At 35.0% G+C, this 14,714-nt stretch overlaps 2 protein-coding genes across 5 annotated transcripts in view; both read left to right on the plus strand.

Annotated features, from left to right (window-relative positions):
• The window catches only part of LOC306855039 (polyamine-transporting ATPase 13A3-like), a 40,256-nt gene extending 35,709 nt beyond the window's left edge, over window positions 1-4,547 (plus strand). For both annotated transcript variants that reach the window (XR_013782892.1, XM_079393435.1), the window contains exon 34: window positions 1,931-4,547. Coding sequence is in view for 1 of the 2 variants with exons in the window: in XM_079393435.1 (XP_079249561.1) it covers window positions 1,931-2,131 (201 nt within the window). In the remaining variant the exon portion in view is untranslated. The remainder of the gene's footprint in view (window positions 1-1,930) is intronic.
• Window positions 4,548-6,380: 1,833 nt separating this feature from the next.
• LOC306854980 (tryptophan 2,3-dioxygenase B) lies at window positions 6,381-13,997 on the plus strand. Of its 3 annotated transcripts, XR_013782888.1 has the most exons (13): window positions 6,381-6,490; window positions 6,649-6,742; window positions 6,885-6,975; window positions 8,605-8,675; window positions 8,980-9,107; window positions 9,542-9,728; window positions 9,816-9,923; window positions 10,036-10,147; window positions 10,824-10,881; window positions 10,987-11,066; window positions 11,156-11,246; window positions 11,592-12,441; window positions 13,050-13,997. XR_013782888.1 is itself a non-coding variant. In XM_079393341.1 (12 exons), exons 1-12 carry the CDS (start codon window positions 6,456-6,458, stop codon window positions 11,749-11,751), a joined length of 1,215 nt encoding a protein of 404 aa, XP_079249467.1. In that variant the 5' UTR covers window positions 6,381-6,455; the 3' UTR covers window positions 11,752-12,606. The 3 variants fall into 3 exon arrangements, 2 of the variants coding, with proteins under 2 accessions (XP_079249467.1, XP_079249468.1); XM_079393341.1 differs by lacking the exon at window positions 13,050-13,997 and having other exon boundaries at window positions 11,592-12,606; XM_079393342.1 differs by lacking the exon at window positions 13,050-13,997 and having other exon boundaries at window positions 6,397-6,490; window positions 6,661-6,742; window positions 11,592-12,607.
• Window positions 13,998-14,714: the final 717 nt, after the last annotated feature.

Consider the following 14,714-nt stretch of genomic DNA (forward strand, 5'->3'; position numbering starts at 1 on the left):
GTTTTGTCATGCTCTGGGGGGCTTACGATTACCCCACTTCCCCCCATTTTCCTCTAATACTCCTCCTGTAGTGGTAACTACTGCATACATGTGTAAGCTCTGCGTCTGTTTAAACCGCAGTGATGGTGCAGGTATGTGGCAATGCTTAATGTCTAACTCGGTGAATCGCAAAACTTGCACTAACGCGCTGATACATTGTGTTTTGTGTGTTGAATTAAGCATCTGGTTTTGTTAAAGGAATTTTCCGGGTTGTTTGAAACTTAATGTCTATGGGAAAGAGTTTGTTTTTGCGGAGGAACTATTGATTTTGTATAACTAAATGTAGCGTTTGCAGTTCCATGTAACTAGCCTTTTATAAAAAGTCCTATTACTGGTATCCTGTTCGAAAGTTTGTGGTCAGTAAGATTTTATTAATTTTTTTTATATCTTTTTATTCAGCATTTTTGCCTTTGAACCTTCCATTTGTTGCCATCAGGAATAAATTACATTTTATTTAAAACATTACTAGAACTGTTGTTTAAAATTATAATAATATTTCAGAATATTACTATTTTTATAGTTTTTTTTTAATCAAATAAATGCACCCTTGGTGAGACTTGGGAAAAAAAGTTCATATTTTACTAATCCCAAACTTTTGACCGGTAGTGAATAGTAAAGTTGTCATAGACATTGAAGGATAAATAACTCTGATTTTTCCTTTTTAAATGAATGTTCGGGGTTCAAAATGAGTCTGGCCTGCTGTCAATTTTCACAGGCAGTCATTTTTACTTGCTTGAATCATCTTTTTAAAGTGGGACTACTTTTCTAGTTGGATAAACTTCTTGTTGCAAGTTACCAATTGAATTGTTTGAGGTTGCATCTGAAAAGCACATGTAAAACGTGTTGTGGTGTCCTCATACATATGTTTTTATTTATATACAGATTTATATTATTTATATTTTCAGTTCTTCATTTGAAAAGTTTTAGTAGATCTGTGTTGTGCTTTTGTCATTTATTGAACAGTTTTATAAAATGATTTTTAATCATTAGTTTCAGTTTTAATCAACAATAACAACACTGATATAGAGAAAGTAACAATATAATAATCATTAAGCTATAATAGACTTTAAATTGCACATAACCTGGAATATTCCTTTACAAGAATGTTCCAGATTTAAAGCAAGCTTTATTGACAGTATCTGGCCTGCCTTTGATTACCACAAAAAAATAATTTTGACAATGTAAAAAGCCAAAATTGTTTACAGTAATGCAATTACAATGGAAGTCCATGGAGCTGGGCCTCCAGATGGCTTCACAAAAAGAAATGCATTGCTCATCATTTTGTTGAAGCTTATAATAATCCTGCCATCCCAAAATATGCCAACAGGTGAATTAACTCGTGTTCATCATACTTTACCACATTAGCTTTAGAAGTAGTTTTGTCACGCAAGTACCATTTTAATGTCTTCTGTCTACAATTTTATAATTGTGTATTTAAATATTTACCCCAGTGCGATGGCCTACCCCCATATACTTGTGTTGTAGGCGCATTACTTTATACACAACTTTTGCTTGTTTTAAAAATTATTTTCTGTGGTAACTGTCAGCATGCTATGGATTTGAACCCAGAACATTCTTTTTAATGCCATTTGAGCTTCAAAAGTATACTAAAGCAAGCATTTTGGTCATATTGAATTTTGGTTTTAATTTTAATAAGCATAAAGAGTGATTACCTTTGCATGTGCTCAGAGGCATGACATACTGTACAGACAGACCAAAGGCTCTTCTACGATAATGAAAATGTATATCTCATCTCATCTTATTTTGTTATAGCTTAGTGTTTCCATCACAGGTTTGAATTCTGTCTTTCGAAGGAAATGATAAAACCAGACTTCTTATCTTCTCTTCTTCTCTCCACTTCCCCCTGGCCGGTGTGTATGTGTGTCTATAGGGAGGAATAGACATGCTTGGAACGAAATGCCTCTCCTGGCTCTGCTGCCGGCAGAAAAAAGTGCCCAAGGCTCGGTACATGCACCTGGCCCAAGAGCTGAGCGTGGATCCCGACTGGCCTCCCAAACCTAAGAGCACTACTGAAGCCAAACTCACCCCTTTTCCAGATGACTGCTCCTACCAGATCGAGGCCGTTTCCTAGCGTTTCCACCAACACACTCTGTATCGCATGTCCAAACCACCAGGGATAACTTTAAACAAATGAAGCACTGTCAAATATAACGATTTTGTTAAAAGAGAAACGATAAAGACACCAAAAACCTGCAAAGGAGAGTTTGTATTAACACCTCAAAGATATCTCTCTTCTTTGATTTTCCTTTATTTTTCTGCTGCTCAAGATTGTTTTTGGGGGGGGGGGGGGGGTTTAGTGGGTGGGGTTCACATGCTGGGAAGTGTGGAAGCTCCGCCCACACGGGAATGCGGTTTGTCACCAATATCCCCCTTAAGACATCAAGTAGACCGCAAAGTGATTGAACTCTACCAAATGTCTCTCTTTACATCACCTTCTCTGTGATTTCATGGACCTGGTGGCTCTCCTACGGATATCAGCTCTTCACTGGATTTCAAGCTACGCCCTGTTAATGTAGTCGGTAGTGTATCATCTCTACAGGCTGCGCTGCAGGGGCTGCATGCTACCGCTTTGGAAACCATCGCTGCATGTGGAACAAACCAAACCAAACTCTAGTGGCTCATACAATCCAAGATCCAGCTTCATTTACAGCCAGCTCGTTTTTACAAATATATCGAGGTAGATACACACACACACACACACATATACACACACAATATATATATTACTACACATGCTCTTTACTTTTCATATCTCTTCCCATGGAAGAATCGAGGTGGGATTCAGGTGAGGAAGGCCAAACATTGTGAAAGTCGTTTGTGTTTTGTTCATTTTACTGGCTGCATCATTTTTGGGAATCGGCTGGAAGGGGCTCAGGTGCATTGATTGTTCACAAAGAAATTTAGGGCACATTTATTAGGAAAAAGTACAAATGAACTGGAGTGGGGACTATCTGAAAACAGTATGTTCAAATTTAGCAATCCAAATCAAATCAGGCTGCCAATGAAATCACTCAAAATTGGCCACATAACAGTATTACTTGTGCATGACTTAACGGTTTTGCTGCTAATCTATAAAAAACAAATACCAGTTGCATGTCTGTTGGGCTTCTAATAAATAATATGAGGAAATACAATTTGTAAACATATTGAAGATATGTTCTACACAAACCTTAAAATGCTCTATGAAAACAAAGGACTCCATAAAGTTGAAGTTCATACAGTAAATCTTACAATCTGATCATAGGTTTTCTTCCATGTTTGTTTATTTATTGTTTGGACTTCAAATTCATGTTGATTTATTTTACTGTGTGGGGCATTTTTAATTCTTCAGTTTAATCTGAAAAAGGGCTGAATCTCTGTATTTATTGCTCCATTTCTGCAATACTTTGGTACTGTTTGTTTTATGAAATGGTATTGATCATCTGAAATAATTGCAGTGTGTTCTTTTCAACCGTGTTTGTCCGATATTGTATCCGTTTATATCATAAATACGTGTTTGCTGGGCATTCCTTGAGCGAGGCAACAAAAAATCACCTTGCTGTTATTGACCTTGTTGATATGATCAATTACACGATGTATCGGTTTAGTAAACTACCACCTCAAAGCATCTGCTCACACCATCTACTGACCCCGGATGGATGAACACAACAATCTTATTTTTTTTTTACCTGTATGTCCTTAACAAATGTGAACACAATGCTGAATGATTTTGGGATGGGGAATGTTAAATTATTTTTTTTAATTGTTCTTGTTAATGCTGTTTTTTTTATTTTATTTTATATAAATAGTTTTGTTTGTCTTGATCTGAACTGTGTGGTGTAGCAATCAGTTTCTCTTCCTCTAGGAGGCAGTAGGTTGCTGCTGGGCCTTGGAGAACATCATTAAATCCTGTCACAATAACAAACCTGCACCTTATGCACATTTGTATTGGTTTTGTTCACTTTTCCATCTTCAAATGCACGCTGAAATATGTCATGTCATTCGTTATGGTCCATAGCAATCATTTATGTGCTGAAAAATTGTTTTTTTTTCAAAACCGGGGCCGTGTTCATGTCATTTGTCATATCTGCACTTCACACAGGAATAAGAGTGTTTGATTTCTGGAGATTATTCCGTACACAATGTTACTCCTTGCTTTCATTCATTTTGTATAGTATGTCATGTTCATTTTCATTTGAGAACGGTGTTATCAAACATGAGCAAAAGATCAGCCACTGGTTGTTTTAAAGTCGGAGTAGTTAATTTCCTCAGGGAAATGTGTGTATTTGTAATGATTAATGCTAAATAAATATGGAAAAAGTCATGTGGGTCCGTATTCTTGGAGATGTTCTGTAGGTATTCTAAATCCCACCACTTTTATTTTTGTAGAGATGTAAATTTGTCATTGCAGTTTTTTAATACACGTAATTTATTTTTATTTGCTTTAATAAAAATTGTATGTTTAGAACCTTTTTCTCCCCTGCTTAATGCTCTGTAATAAATGTCACAAACAGAAGTCTCTTTTTGTTCATTGCTAAATTAGCCTATATGGGAAATTTTCAGATTTTATGCTTAATATGGTTATTTAGGACCACTCACTTCATAGAAACAAAGCAAGACAAATTAGTTTGTTGCGTTAGCTTGATGCAAATAATCTATCATATTTGAATTTTCATTTACATTTTAAATAGTGATATATATATATATATAATTGTTTAATTCAGTGGCAGTCGCTAATTTTTATTTTTATTTCCTATTATCAGATCATGTGACCCGAGCAAGTGTCAAGGTCAATTTGTTTAGTCGTCGTTTTCTGTGAACTCGGAGCATGTGATTTGTTTTTGCTTGTGTTTGCTCATAAATTTGTACATTAACCAGACTTAAGCCCCCATTAAAACTACAACACCCTTTGACCTCAAGCTCTGTCTCTGAAATATCGATTTATTTATTTTTTAGGCCCTCTTGTCGGGCTCCAAATGATGTTCTGTTCCAGGATGCTGGTCCAACAGGAACATATGTGTTCGCAAACGTCTGCTTTTATGTAACAGCCAGTCTTGTAATCCCCAAAAAACTCTTTCAATAAGATTTAGTGTTTGATTTGATTCAGGGTTTGATTATTTATTTATATATATATATGTATATATAATTTCTCACGTGTTGGATGAGTAACGAAACAGACCAACTTGTGACAAAGCTGAAATGCTTCATTTTGTAAAAAAAAAAAACCACATGCATGCACTTTTGAAAAGCCAGAAGTAAACGTCAGTTCTGTACAGGATGATTATTTTTATTTTACCTTAAAATTACACTGACTTGATTTGATTTAAAAAGAACGTGCTGTAGCATCTTTGTTTTACTCGTTGCACTAAACATTATTTGATTATATTCTTTACACCAAATTTTAAAATGAAAACATGCTGAATGCTGATTAAGGAACATCTTTGTTTGGACTGTTGGATGTGTGTTGATTGTGTTGTTTGGATTGTAATTACTACAGCTGTTGCCTTTAATTTCACATGGTTACAGTTAAAAACCAAATAACTGTTGTTTAATACCAAACAAATAAAAAAAAAAAAACTGTTGTTAAATACCAAATAATTGTTGCTTGAAGAAATAAAAAATGGAAATTGGTATCGGAATCAGCCAGCTTGTAAAAAATCGGAATCGTCCATGAAAAATCATGATCGGTGCATCACTACTTCTGACATTGCTTCTGTTTCAGAAGTGGCTTGGTAGCCCGTTTCCTCCAGCTTCAGTCCACTCTTTGTGAAGCTCTCCCAAGTGTTTGAATCAGCTTTGCTTGACAGTATTCTCAAGCTTGCGGTCATTCCTGTTGCTTGTGCACCTTTTCCTACCCAAGTTCTTCCTTCCTGTCAGAAGGAGTAAAGAGTTCAGATGCGAAAGCATCTAAATGCCATCTGAAATTTTCTTCTAGAGCATTTTTATATATTTATGTCAGTTATTTCACTTTAATTGCATAGAAAAGGATCTATATAATGCCATTAGAGTAAAATAACTGAACCTAAACATAGAAGCCTTGATGAAAATTTCAGATGGCACTTAGAGGCTTTTGCATCTGAACTCTTCATATTTTATTTCATGTAATGTTTATTTATTTTCAAGTTACAAAACTGGTTTTAGTTTTAGTTAGAAACTATGACAACCCTGGTCTGCATGGCTTTATTTGGCTTGACCCCCCCCCCATAACAATTACATTGTAAACTGTACACAAACACACACTCTCACATGCCTACCATGTGTGTTTGCTCTGATAGGCAGGGTCTGGCTCGGCAGCATTTGATTGGACCCTGAAAACCTTTAAATGCTTCACTTTGCAACGAAGCACCCAGAACCTTGTGATAACCTTCAGTAAACATACATAAGATCAATTCCTGTCAGACATTTTGAGGAAAAACATGAGTGGATGTCCTTTTCTGGGAAGAAAGCATCAGTATGTTTACAGAATTAGTTTTTAACTTTTTTTTAACTTTTAATTCCTGTCAAATTCAAATGAAATCAAAACAAAATGTTATGTTTTTTTATATTTAACCTGAACATAATTCAGATATAAATGGATGTATATATATATATTTTTTATCTCACAATTAGATTGTTTTCCAGTAAGGCAGAGGAAGAGGATGAATCCCAAAAGGGCATCAACAAAGCCACGAAAGGAGGAATCATCTATGGAGAATACCTACAGGTAATAAGTCATCGACCTTTATATATGTACTGATCCAAATATGAATTATTCGTATCTAACTTTGAGCCTGTTTAGCTGAAAATGACTTAACCACATCATGAAATGCATTAAGGTGTAATACCTTTGATCTGATTGCTGTTAGCTTGACAAGGTGTTGAGCGCTCAAGTTTTGCAGAGTCAACAGAAAGGTAACAAAATCCACGATGAGCATCTCTTCATTGTTACCCACCAAGGTAATCTATTTCTATGTATCCATACTATATGAAAACCCATTAGCTCTCACCAGAGGTGGGTAGTAACGAGTTACATTTACTTCGTTACATTTACTTGAGTACATTTTTTGGGTAACTAATACTTTTAGAGTATATTTTAAAATGGGTACTTTTACTCTTACTCAAGTATATTTTTAGTGAAAAAACAGTACTTTTACTTCGTTACTGTGGGCGACTCTCCTCTCGTTACTGTATCTTAATGAAATACAAGTTAAAAATGCTTCAGTTTATTCCAAACGCGCCGTCTACTTTTCTCTGGGCAATGAACGATGCCCATTCGCGAATGATTAATTCTTTTGAGTCGATTCTGTTTAAAGGCTTTATCAAACCAGTTGGCAAACCAGTGAATCGATTCGTGAATCAGTTTGAATGATTCGTTCAGTTCCCTGCCGCACGCGCTGAGTCTCTGAAGCGGTTCTCACTCAGATAACAGAGAGTTTAAGAACATCAAGAGCGCTGAAGACGTGGCTTTGGATCTACAGTCAGGTGAAAGCAAATCTGCAAAGGCTTGTTTGCTACAGCTATATGAAGATCTTTTATTAGATGAACACCGCGTGTGCTGTCTACTGTTCCACAGGTATAGGCCACGATACCACTATGGCATTACCAGTTTGTTGTACATGTACTTACATTAAATACAATGTATAATTTATGCATTAAATAAGCTGTCACAGAGTATGAAATGAACACCCGCGGAACCCGCGTTAGCTCTGCGCAGCGGCGCGCGAGCTGTTCTAGACACAATTAATATTCATATTTTTACAATATTTAAGCTTGCAAAAATATAGGCTACATTTGTTTACATTTTGCAGAACAGAAGATCCATCAATATGCATTTGTTTCGTTATGTTCAGAGCAGTCATGTGAGGCGTTTTCAGTGTCAGAGGTTATAGGATAATACATAATTAATTTACTTTAAAATATAATTTAATTCAGTGATGCAAATCAGAATTTTCATCAGCTGTTACTCCAGTTTTCGGAGTCATATGATCCTTCAGAAATCATTATAATATAATCGATTTATTACCAGTGTTGGAAACAGTTTTGCTGCTTAATATTTTTTGGAACCTGTGACATTTTGTTCAGGATTCTTTGATGAATAAAAGCTAAAAAAAGAGCAGCATTGATAATAAATCAACATATTGGAATGATTTCTGAAGGATCATGTGACACTGAAGACTGGCGAAAAAGGCTGATGAAAATTCAGATCTGCATCACTGAAATAAATTACATTAAAAAATTTAATAAAAATATTTTGAACGGCACACACACACATTACATAAATGTAATCTATATATCTAAATAAAATAGACTATATTCAGTATCTATATGATTCAAAGTAACTAGTAACTAACTACTTGAGTAGTTTTTTTATCCAATACTTTTTTACTCTTACTCAAGTAACTATTCAGACTATACTTTTACTTTTACTTGAGTAAATATTTCTAGAAGTACTTTTACTTTTACTTGAGTACAGTTTTTGAGTACTCTACCCACCTCTGGCTCTCACATAACATTATGAAAAACATTTTGTGGTTTGAGGGTCCGTTTCCACATATCCTGACTGTTTTTCTGTGTTTTCTCTTTTAGCTTATGAGTTGTGGTTTAAGCAGATACTGTGGGAGCTTGATTCGGTTCGGGACCTGTTCATTAAAAACCATGTGAGTTAAACTGACAAAATTATTATATTGAGTTGGTGACAGGAAGAGTTTATTGCTCCTTTAACATACATGGAAATGTTTCCATTCCACAAAAGGTTCTTTCTAGTGGAAATGGTTCCTTTTTTTAAATGTTCTTCACACAAAGTTATTTTAGGAATTGTTCACTGAAAGGTTCTTTGGGGAGAACTTCTGTGGTATCACTGCGAAACCCCCCTTTTGGAACCTTTATTTTTAAGAGAGTAGGTGTATTTTTTGTAAAACAAAATAAAAAAAGAAACAATTAAATGTGGACTTTTGTCTACAGGTTCGGGATGAGAGAAACATGCTGAAGGTGGTGAGCAGGATCCACAGGATCACCATGATCTTCAAACTACTGATGGAGCAGTTTGCTGTCCTGGAGACTATGACTGCCCTGGACTTCTTTGATTTCAGGTAACATCCTCAGTCAACACACTCTCATGGCGATTCATAAACACTATAAATATTTGCGAATTTTTCATATGTATTCATACAATCACATTCATATGTTTTCGTATGGTCTGCTTATGCCCCATTGACAGTCAGGTTTAGGGTGGACCTCTGTGTGTGTTTTTCAGAAATTACGTTTCTGTATGAATTACATCATACTAATTGCCACCTCATAAAATACTTTCATTTTCTGATGAGATCTGGATGGCCTCAGCTCAAACAACCCTGAAAAATAGGCCTTAATTTTACAAAATGAAGAAAAAGTCATGAGGTTAATATAGTTTACATTTGCACTGACATAAAAAATGAAGTAGATGAATCATTTATTCCAGAAAAAACGGTTTGAGTGATTTGTTGCACAAATCGGACGGGTTTAAGATGTTGCTTATGTGTTGTAGGGAGTATCTGTCCCCAGCCTCGGGGTTCCAGAGTCTTCAGTTCCGTCTTCTGGAGTCTAAGATTGGTGTGGCGGATCGTTTGAGAGTCCCCTACAACCGACGGCACTACAGAGATAACTTCCATGGACAAGAGAGCGAGACGCTGCTGAGTTCAGAGCAGGAACCCACTCTCCTTCAGCTGGTGGAGGTAAAACCTCTCATCTTCAATAATGGATTTTGGCACTATTTTTGGCATAATTAGTATGCCATCTCAATTATATAATGTATATTGTAGCAATGGCTGGAGAGGACTCCTGGACTGGAAAAGGAAGGATTTAATTTCTGGGGGAAACTCCAAGCCAACATTGAAGAGGGTCTCAAGATGGAGAAGCACAAAGTGGAAGTTCGTTCTGCTTTCTTTTCCGATCACAATGATTTTTTCCATTCCATTTTCTGGTCATTTCCATTCAGAAATGTTGCTATGCTCAAGGTTTACTCATTGCTTTGACTTACAGAAAATGGAAGATTCTGAGGTTAAGGAGGACCTTCTGGCAGATCTAAACAAACAGACTGAGGTCTTCACCGCCCTGTTTGATCCAAAACGCCATGAGCATCTTTTAAGCAAAGGTGAGGATTAGCTCACAATGCTTTGCTAGTAGTAGTGCAGTATAGAATAGGCAGGGTGATTATTGTTAAATAAACTATTAAACTACGTAAACTATGAAAAAGAAAAAAGTACAATAAACACACTGCAGTTGCCAAAGCTGACTGGAACAGGAAACAGATAAAAAAAAAAAAAATGGAACTAAAACTAAATTAAACCTTAAAATTTATATTTATAGAGAACAATGACAACAAACTAATAAAATGACAAAAGTGCATAATAATGACAAAAAATTCAATTAAAATACAAAACAATAAAAGTTCATTTAAAATATAATAAAATAAGTGGATGCCATTTTGGACAGAGCCTATGGAACCATTTACCCCTACAAAGGTAAAATGCAGGTAATACCATGTTTTTGAACACTTTAAGACCTTATAGTATCAATTTCAATTCTATACAGAGAAAAAGGTGTAGAATTTCCTTTTGAACTATTTTCACATTTCTTGTAAATTTGTACAGATAATTACAAAGCAATGGCAAGTAACACTAAATTAAACAAGACATTTTGTAGTAAAGATTGAAATACTATTTCCTTGTAAACTGTCCAATAATCAGTTTTATTTACTATAATTTTGAAAAGTATTTTTAAAATCTATGGTGCATAAATATCAATGAATTTCAATCTTTTCCCAAAAGGTGAACGGCGACTATCTTACAAGGCCCTTCAGGGCGCTCTAATGATTAATTTCTATAGGTGTGTAAGATTACATTTAATCTACTTTTCACTATATTCAGTATTGTTTTTGTGCATTATAGGATATTTTTACAGTGAAGATCTTCATCCTTTTTTGTATTCCAGGGAAGAGCCTCGATTCCAGGTGCCCTTCCAGCTCCTGACCGCACTGATGGAGATCGATATGCTCATGACCAAGTGGAGATGTGAGTCTTTGATTCTAAGCACAAATTCAGGAATCTCTACATATACTACAGCCATATCCCACACTAACACCACAAACCTTTTGCTCCAGATAACCACGTCTGTATGGTGCACAGAATGATTGGGAATAAGACAGGGACAGGTGGATCTTCAGGATACCAATACCTTCGCTCCACTGTCAGGTTTGTGTCTCACTAATGATCTGAGAAACATGCTTTTTTGTTCCAAACTGAAATACTAAACTACTGTAGGTCTACACTCAGTAGACCTGTTTTGTGTTGTTTTGGTCATCATCTTAGTATATGGTGGCATGATTACAGCTCATCACCTCATCCTTATCTCATGTTATCATCCATAATGCTCACTTATCTTCGCTGATATGGTTTACAAGTGTTTGACACATTTTCATTGTGTTTATTGGAGTTCACACAGGGATCAAAATCTGTGCTAAACAGTAACACTTTAACCTCAGAAAAGTTCTAATAAGATTGAAAACAAAATGAAGATGCCTTGTTCTCATCTTTCAGTGATCGTTACAAAGTGTTTGTGGATTTGTTCAACCTCGCGACATTCCTGGTTCCTCGTGCCTGGGTGCCCAAACTGAACCCAAACATCCATAAGTTTCTCTACATGGCCGAGTGTTACGACAGCTCGTACAGTTCATACAGCAGTGAGGATTCAGATTAGAAAGATCAGACTTGTTTGTCTCTGCTGATGAAATGAAATGATGTCCAGAAACTCAGGAATGGTGCCAGGACTCTGTATTGATAAGCCAAAGTTTGTGCTTTTTAGTTCCATTTACATGATTGATTGATTTGCTGAGACACTGAAGGGCTAGAAGCTTCTCTCAAGATGATGTAAAGAAAGTTTAATGATCAAGTGATTATGTATATACTGGAAATCAAGAAATCTTGTACATACTATTTATATTTTAAACGTTTATGTAAAAAATGTCTCTTTTTGTAATACTAAAAAGATATTTTTGAATGAAGCACACACATATTATATATATAAATTAATATATGTATGTATTTTGTAAGTTGTGCAAGAACAATGATATATAAAATGTGACCCTGGAGCATAAAACCTGTCTTAAGTAGCATGGGTATATTTGTAGCAATAGATTGCATGTGCCAAAATTATTGTAAAGTAAAGATCATGTTCCATAAAGATATTTTGTACATTTCCTACCATACATTTATCAAAACTTAATTATTAATTAGTAATATGCATTGCTAAGTACTTCATTTGGACAACTTTAAAGGTGATTTTTTTTTTCAATATTTAGACTTTTTCAAATAGCTGTATCTCATACATCAGTGGAAAGCTTATTTATTCGGCTTTCAGATTATGCATAAATCTCAATTTCAAAAAAATGTACCGTTATGACTGGTTTTGTGGTCCAGGGTCACAACTGTAATTTTTACTATACAGTTAAAATGCTTATTTTATGCTTCAGGTGAAGATACTGTGCACCACATTAATAAACAAAGCTATATTTTTCACTAAATGCTACTTGTGAAATAAATACTAAATTCTTTCCAGAATTATCTCCATCTAAGTTCACCGGCTTCTGTTGGTAAATATTTGTTTGACCGCAGTCACTTTTTTTTTGCACTTTTTTTAATATAAACATATGAACTAGAGGGATGAAAACACTAGTATAGATCATCTGAGTGACAGCGGTCAAACATATATTGACCAACAGAAGCTGGTGAATATTGTGTCATTGTGCTGCTATCTTATTTACAATTATATACACTTTACAATAATTTAGTTTTATTTGTTAACATCTATATTAGTAATATGAACTAATACTGAACAATGCTTCTACATAATCTATTTATCAAGTAAATATCAATATTTTTATATATATCAGAAGTTCTATCTGTTTACAATAGCTACTTCAATGTGAACTCGCATAAACAAATATTAACAAGTGATATAAAAATTCCCATTAAAAAAATCCAAAGTAAGTTGGAAAGCTGAGATCCACCTCACTGTAAGATCCTCTCTCTCTCTCTCTCATAGACATACAGTGCCCTCCATAAGTATTGGGACAGTTGAACATAAGGCAGATATAAAAGATTAAAAGCTATTATTTAGTTGCAGATCCCTTGCACACAATCACAGCAGTGAATCTGTGACCCATAGACATCACCAGACTCTTGGTCTCATCCTTTGAAATGCAGAAATAATGGATATAACTGATACGACACATTCCCTGCTTTTAATATCTGAAGAATTAATGCAACAGGACACAGCTGATCACGTAGAAAGAGCTGTGAGGCAACTGTTCCTATACTTATGCTCACATCAGATAGGGGGATGAAACTCTAAAAGTGCTGAACTTCTTAGCTGGTAAAACATCTATGTGTTGAATCACCCAATAATAAAATGTGACATTCTGTAGTTTTGTCTCATATTCATCTTTTAATCATGTTTGTAAATGTCTTGACTCCACAGCCAACAGAGCAGTTTTGTCTTTACTGTCCCGATACTTATGGAGGGCACTGTAGACAAACACTTTGACCCTGACCCTGCTGCTGTTAACTATATCTCTGATTTATACATATCTAGTAAAACATCTAAGACAAGGATATGTCTGTAAATCCTTTAAAAGGTTTGTGCGATAGTCACCTGATGCAACAACATTTTTAAAAGTATGTTGTTGGACACAATATATAGTACGTTCTATATAGTTTTCTAAAGCTATTTTCATGCAAGATACATTTTTATTAATGCCATATTTTAATATTGCATTTGTATGATTATGAATGTTATGAATTCTTTTCTAAAACAAATGTAATGTCCAGATTTATATTTCTACTCAACTGTTTATAAATGATGAAGCATAATCGATAAGTTGATTCTTTGTTTTTGCACATCTTGTATGTCTTTAGGGTTCATTCACAAACTTTCAAGATCATTTAACTAACCTGTAGTAGACTTTGTCTCTTCACATAAAGCTTGTGTGAGTTGTGTGGTCAGTAACGGTGTACAGTTATTTGTGTAATATATAGGAAAACAACATGTGAGTTCTGTTAAAAAATTAACTGCACTGTACACAATCAGATGTACAGAGGGCACGAATCTGCTGAAGGAGTGTTTGCATAGAAAATAACAGAAGTGCGCAGTCATTGGGTCCGACAGAAAGAGCAAAGAGTAAGAGCTAAAGTTTGCACTCAAATATACAATTATATAGTGAAGTAAATAATTACTTTATTGTATATATATTTTTATTTAAAAAGGACTTTTCCAGGAATATAATATATTTATCAACTTTCATCTGATATATATGTGTATACACACACATGATTTATTTTTTAAGAAATGTGTGATCTTGGTCCACTCTTCTTCCAGTCTCTTCCACAGTTAATGGGTTTCTTAGCCATAACTTTGATTTTCCAGAGATTTTTAATTGGGTTTAGATCAGAACTCTTGCCCGCTAATTTTTTATTTCAATGTTTTCAGAGTCAAGGAATTGCTTGACCTGTTTTGCAATGTGACATGCATATTGTCTTGCATGAAAATTGCAGGCTGAATGGGAGATGAACACAGGGAAGTAACCATATGTTGCTCCCTGCCATGTAGCTGTATTAGCACCCAATGTTTTGATTCTTTCTGCTGATGAGAGGTTTGGTCACTAC

This window comes from Barbus barbus (genome assembly GCF_936440315.1).
Source record: "Barbus barbus genome assembly, chromosome: 35".
In the NCBI taxonomy this organism is placed as follows: Eukaryota; Metazoa; Chordata; class Actinopteri; order Cypriniformes; family Cyprinidae; genus Barbus; species Barbus barbus.

Excerpts from the sequence above, each read along its gene's own strand:
- LOC306854980 (XM_079393341.1), top strand. The coding sequence starts at position 6,456 with ATGAGTGGATGTCCTTTTCTGGGAAGAAAGCATCA. Across the intron at positions 8,676-8,979 it reads ACCTGTTCATTAAAAACCAT|GTTCGGGATGAGAGAAACAT; the intron begins GTGAGTTAAACT and ends TTTTGTCTACAG. Across the intron at positions 10,882-10,986 it reads CTAATGATTAATTTCTATAG|GGAAGAGCCTCGATTCCAGG; the intron begins GTGTGTAAGATT and ends TTTGTATTCCAG.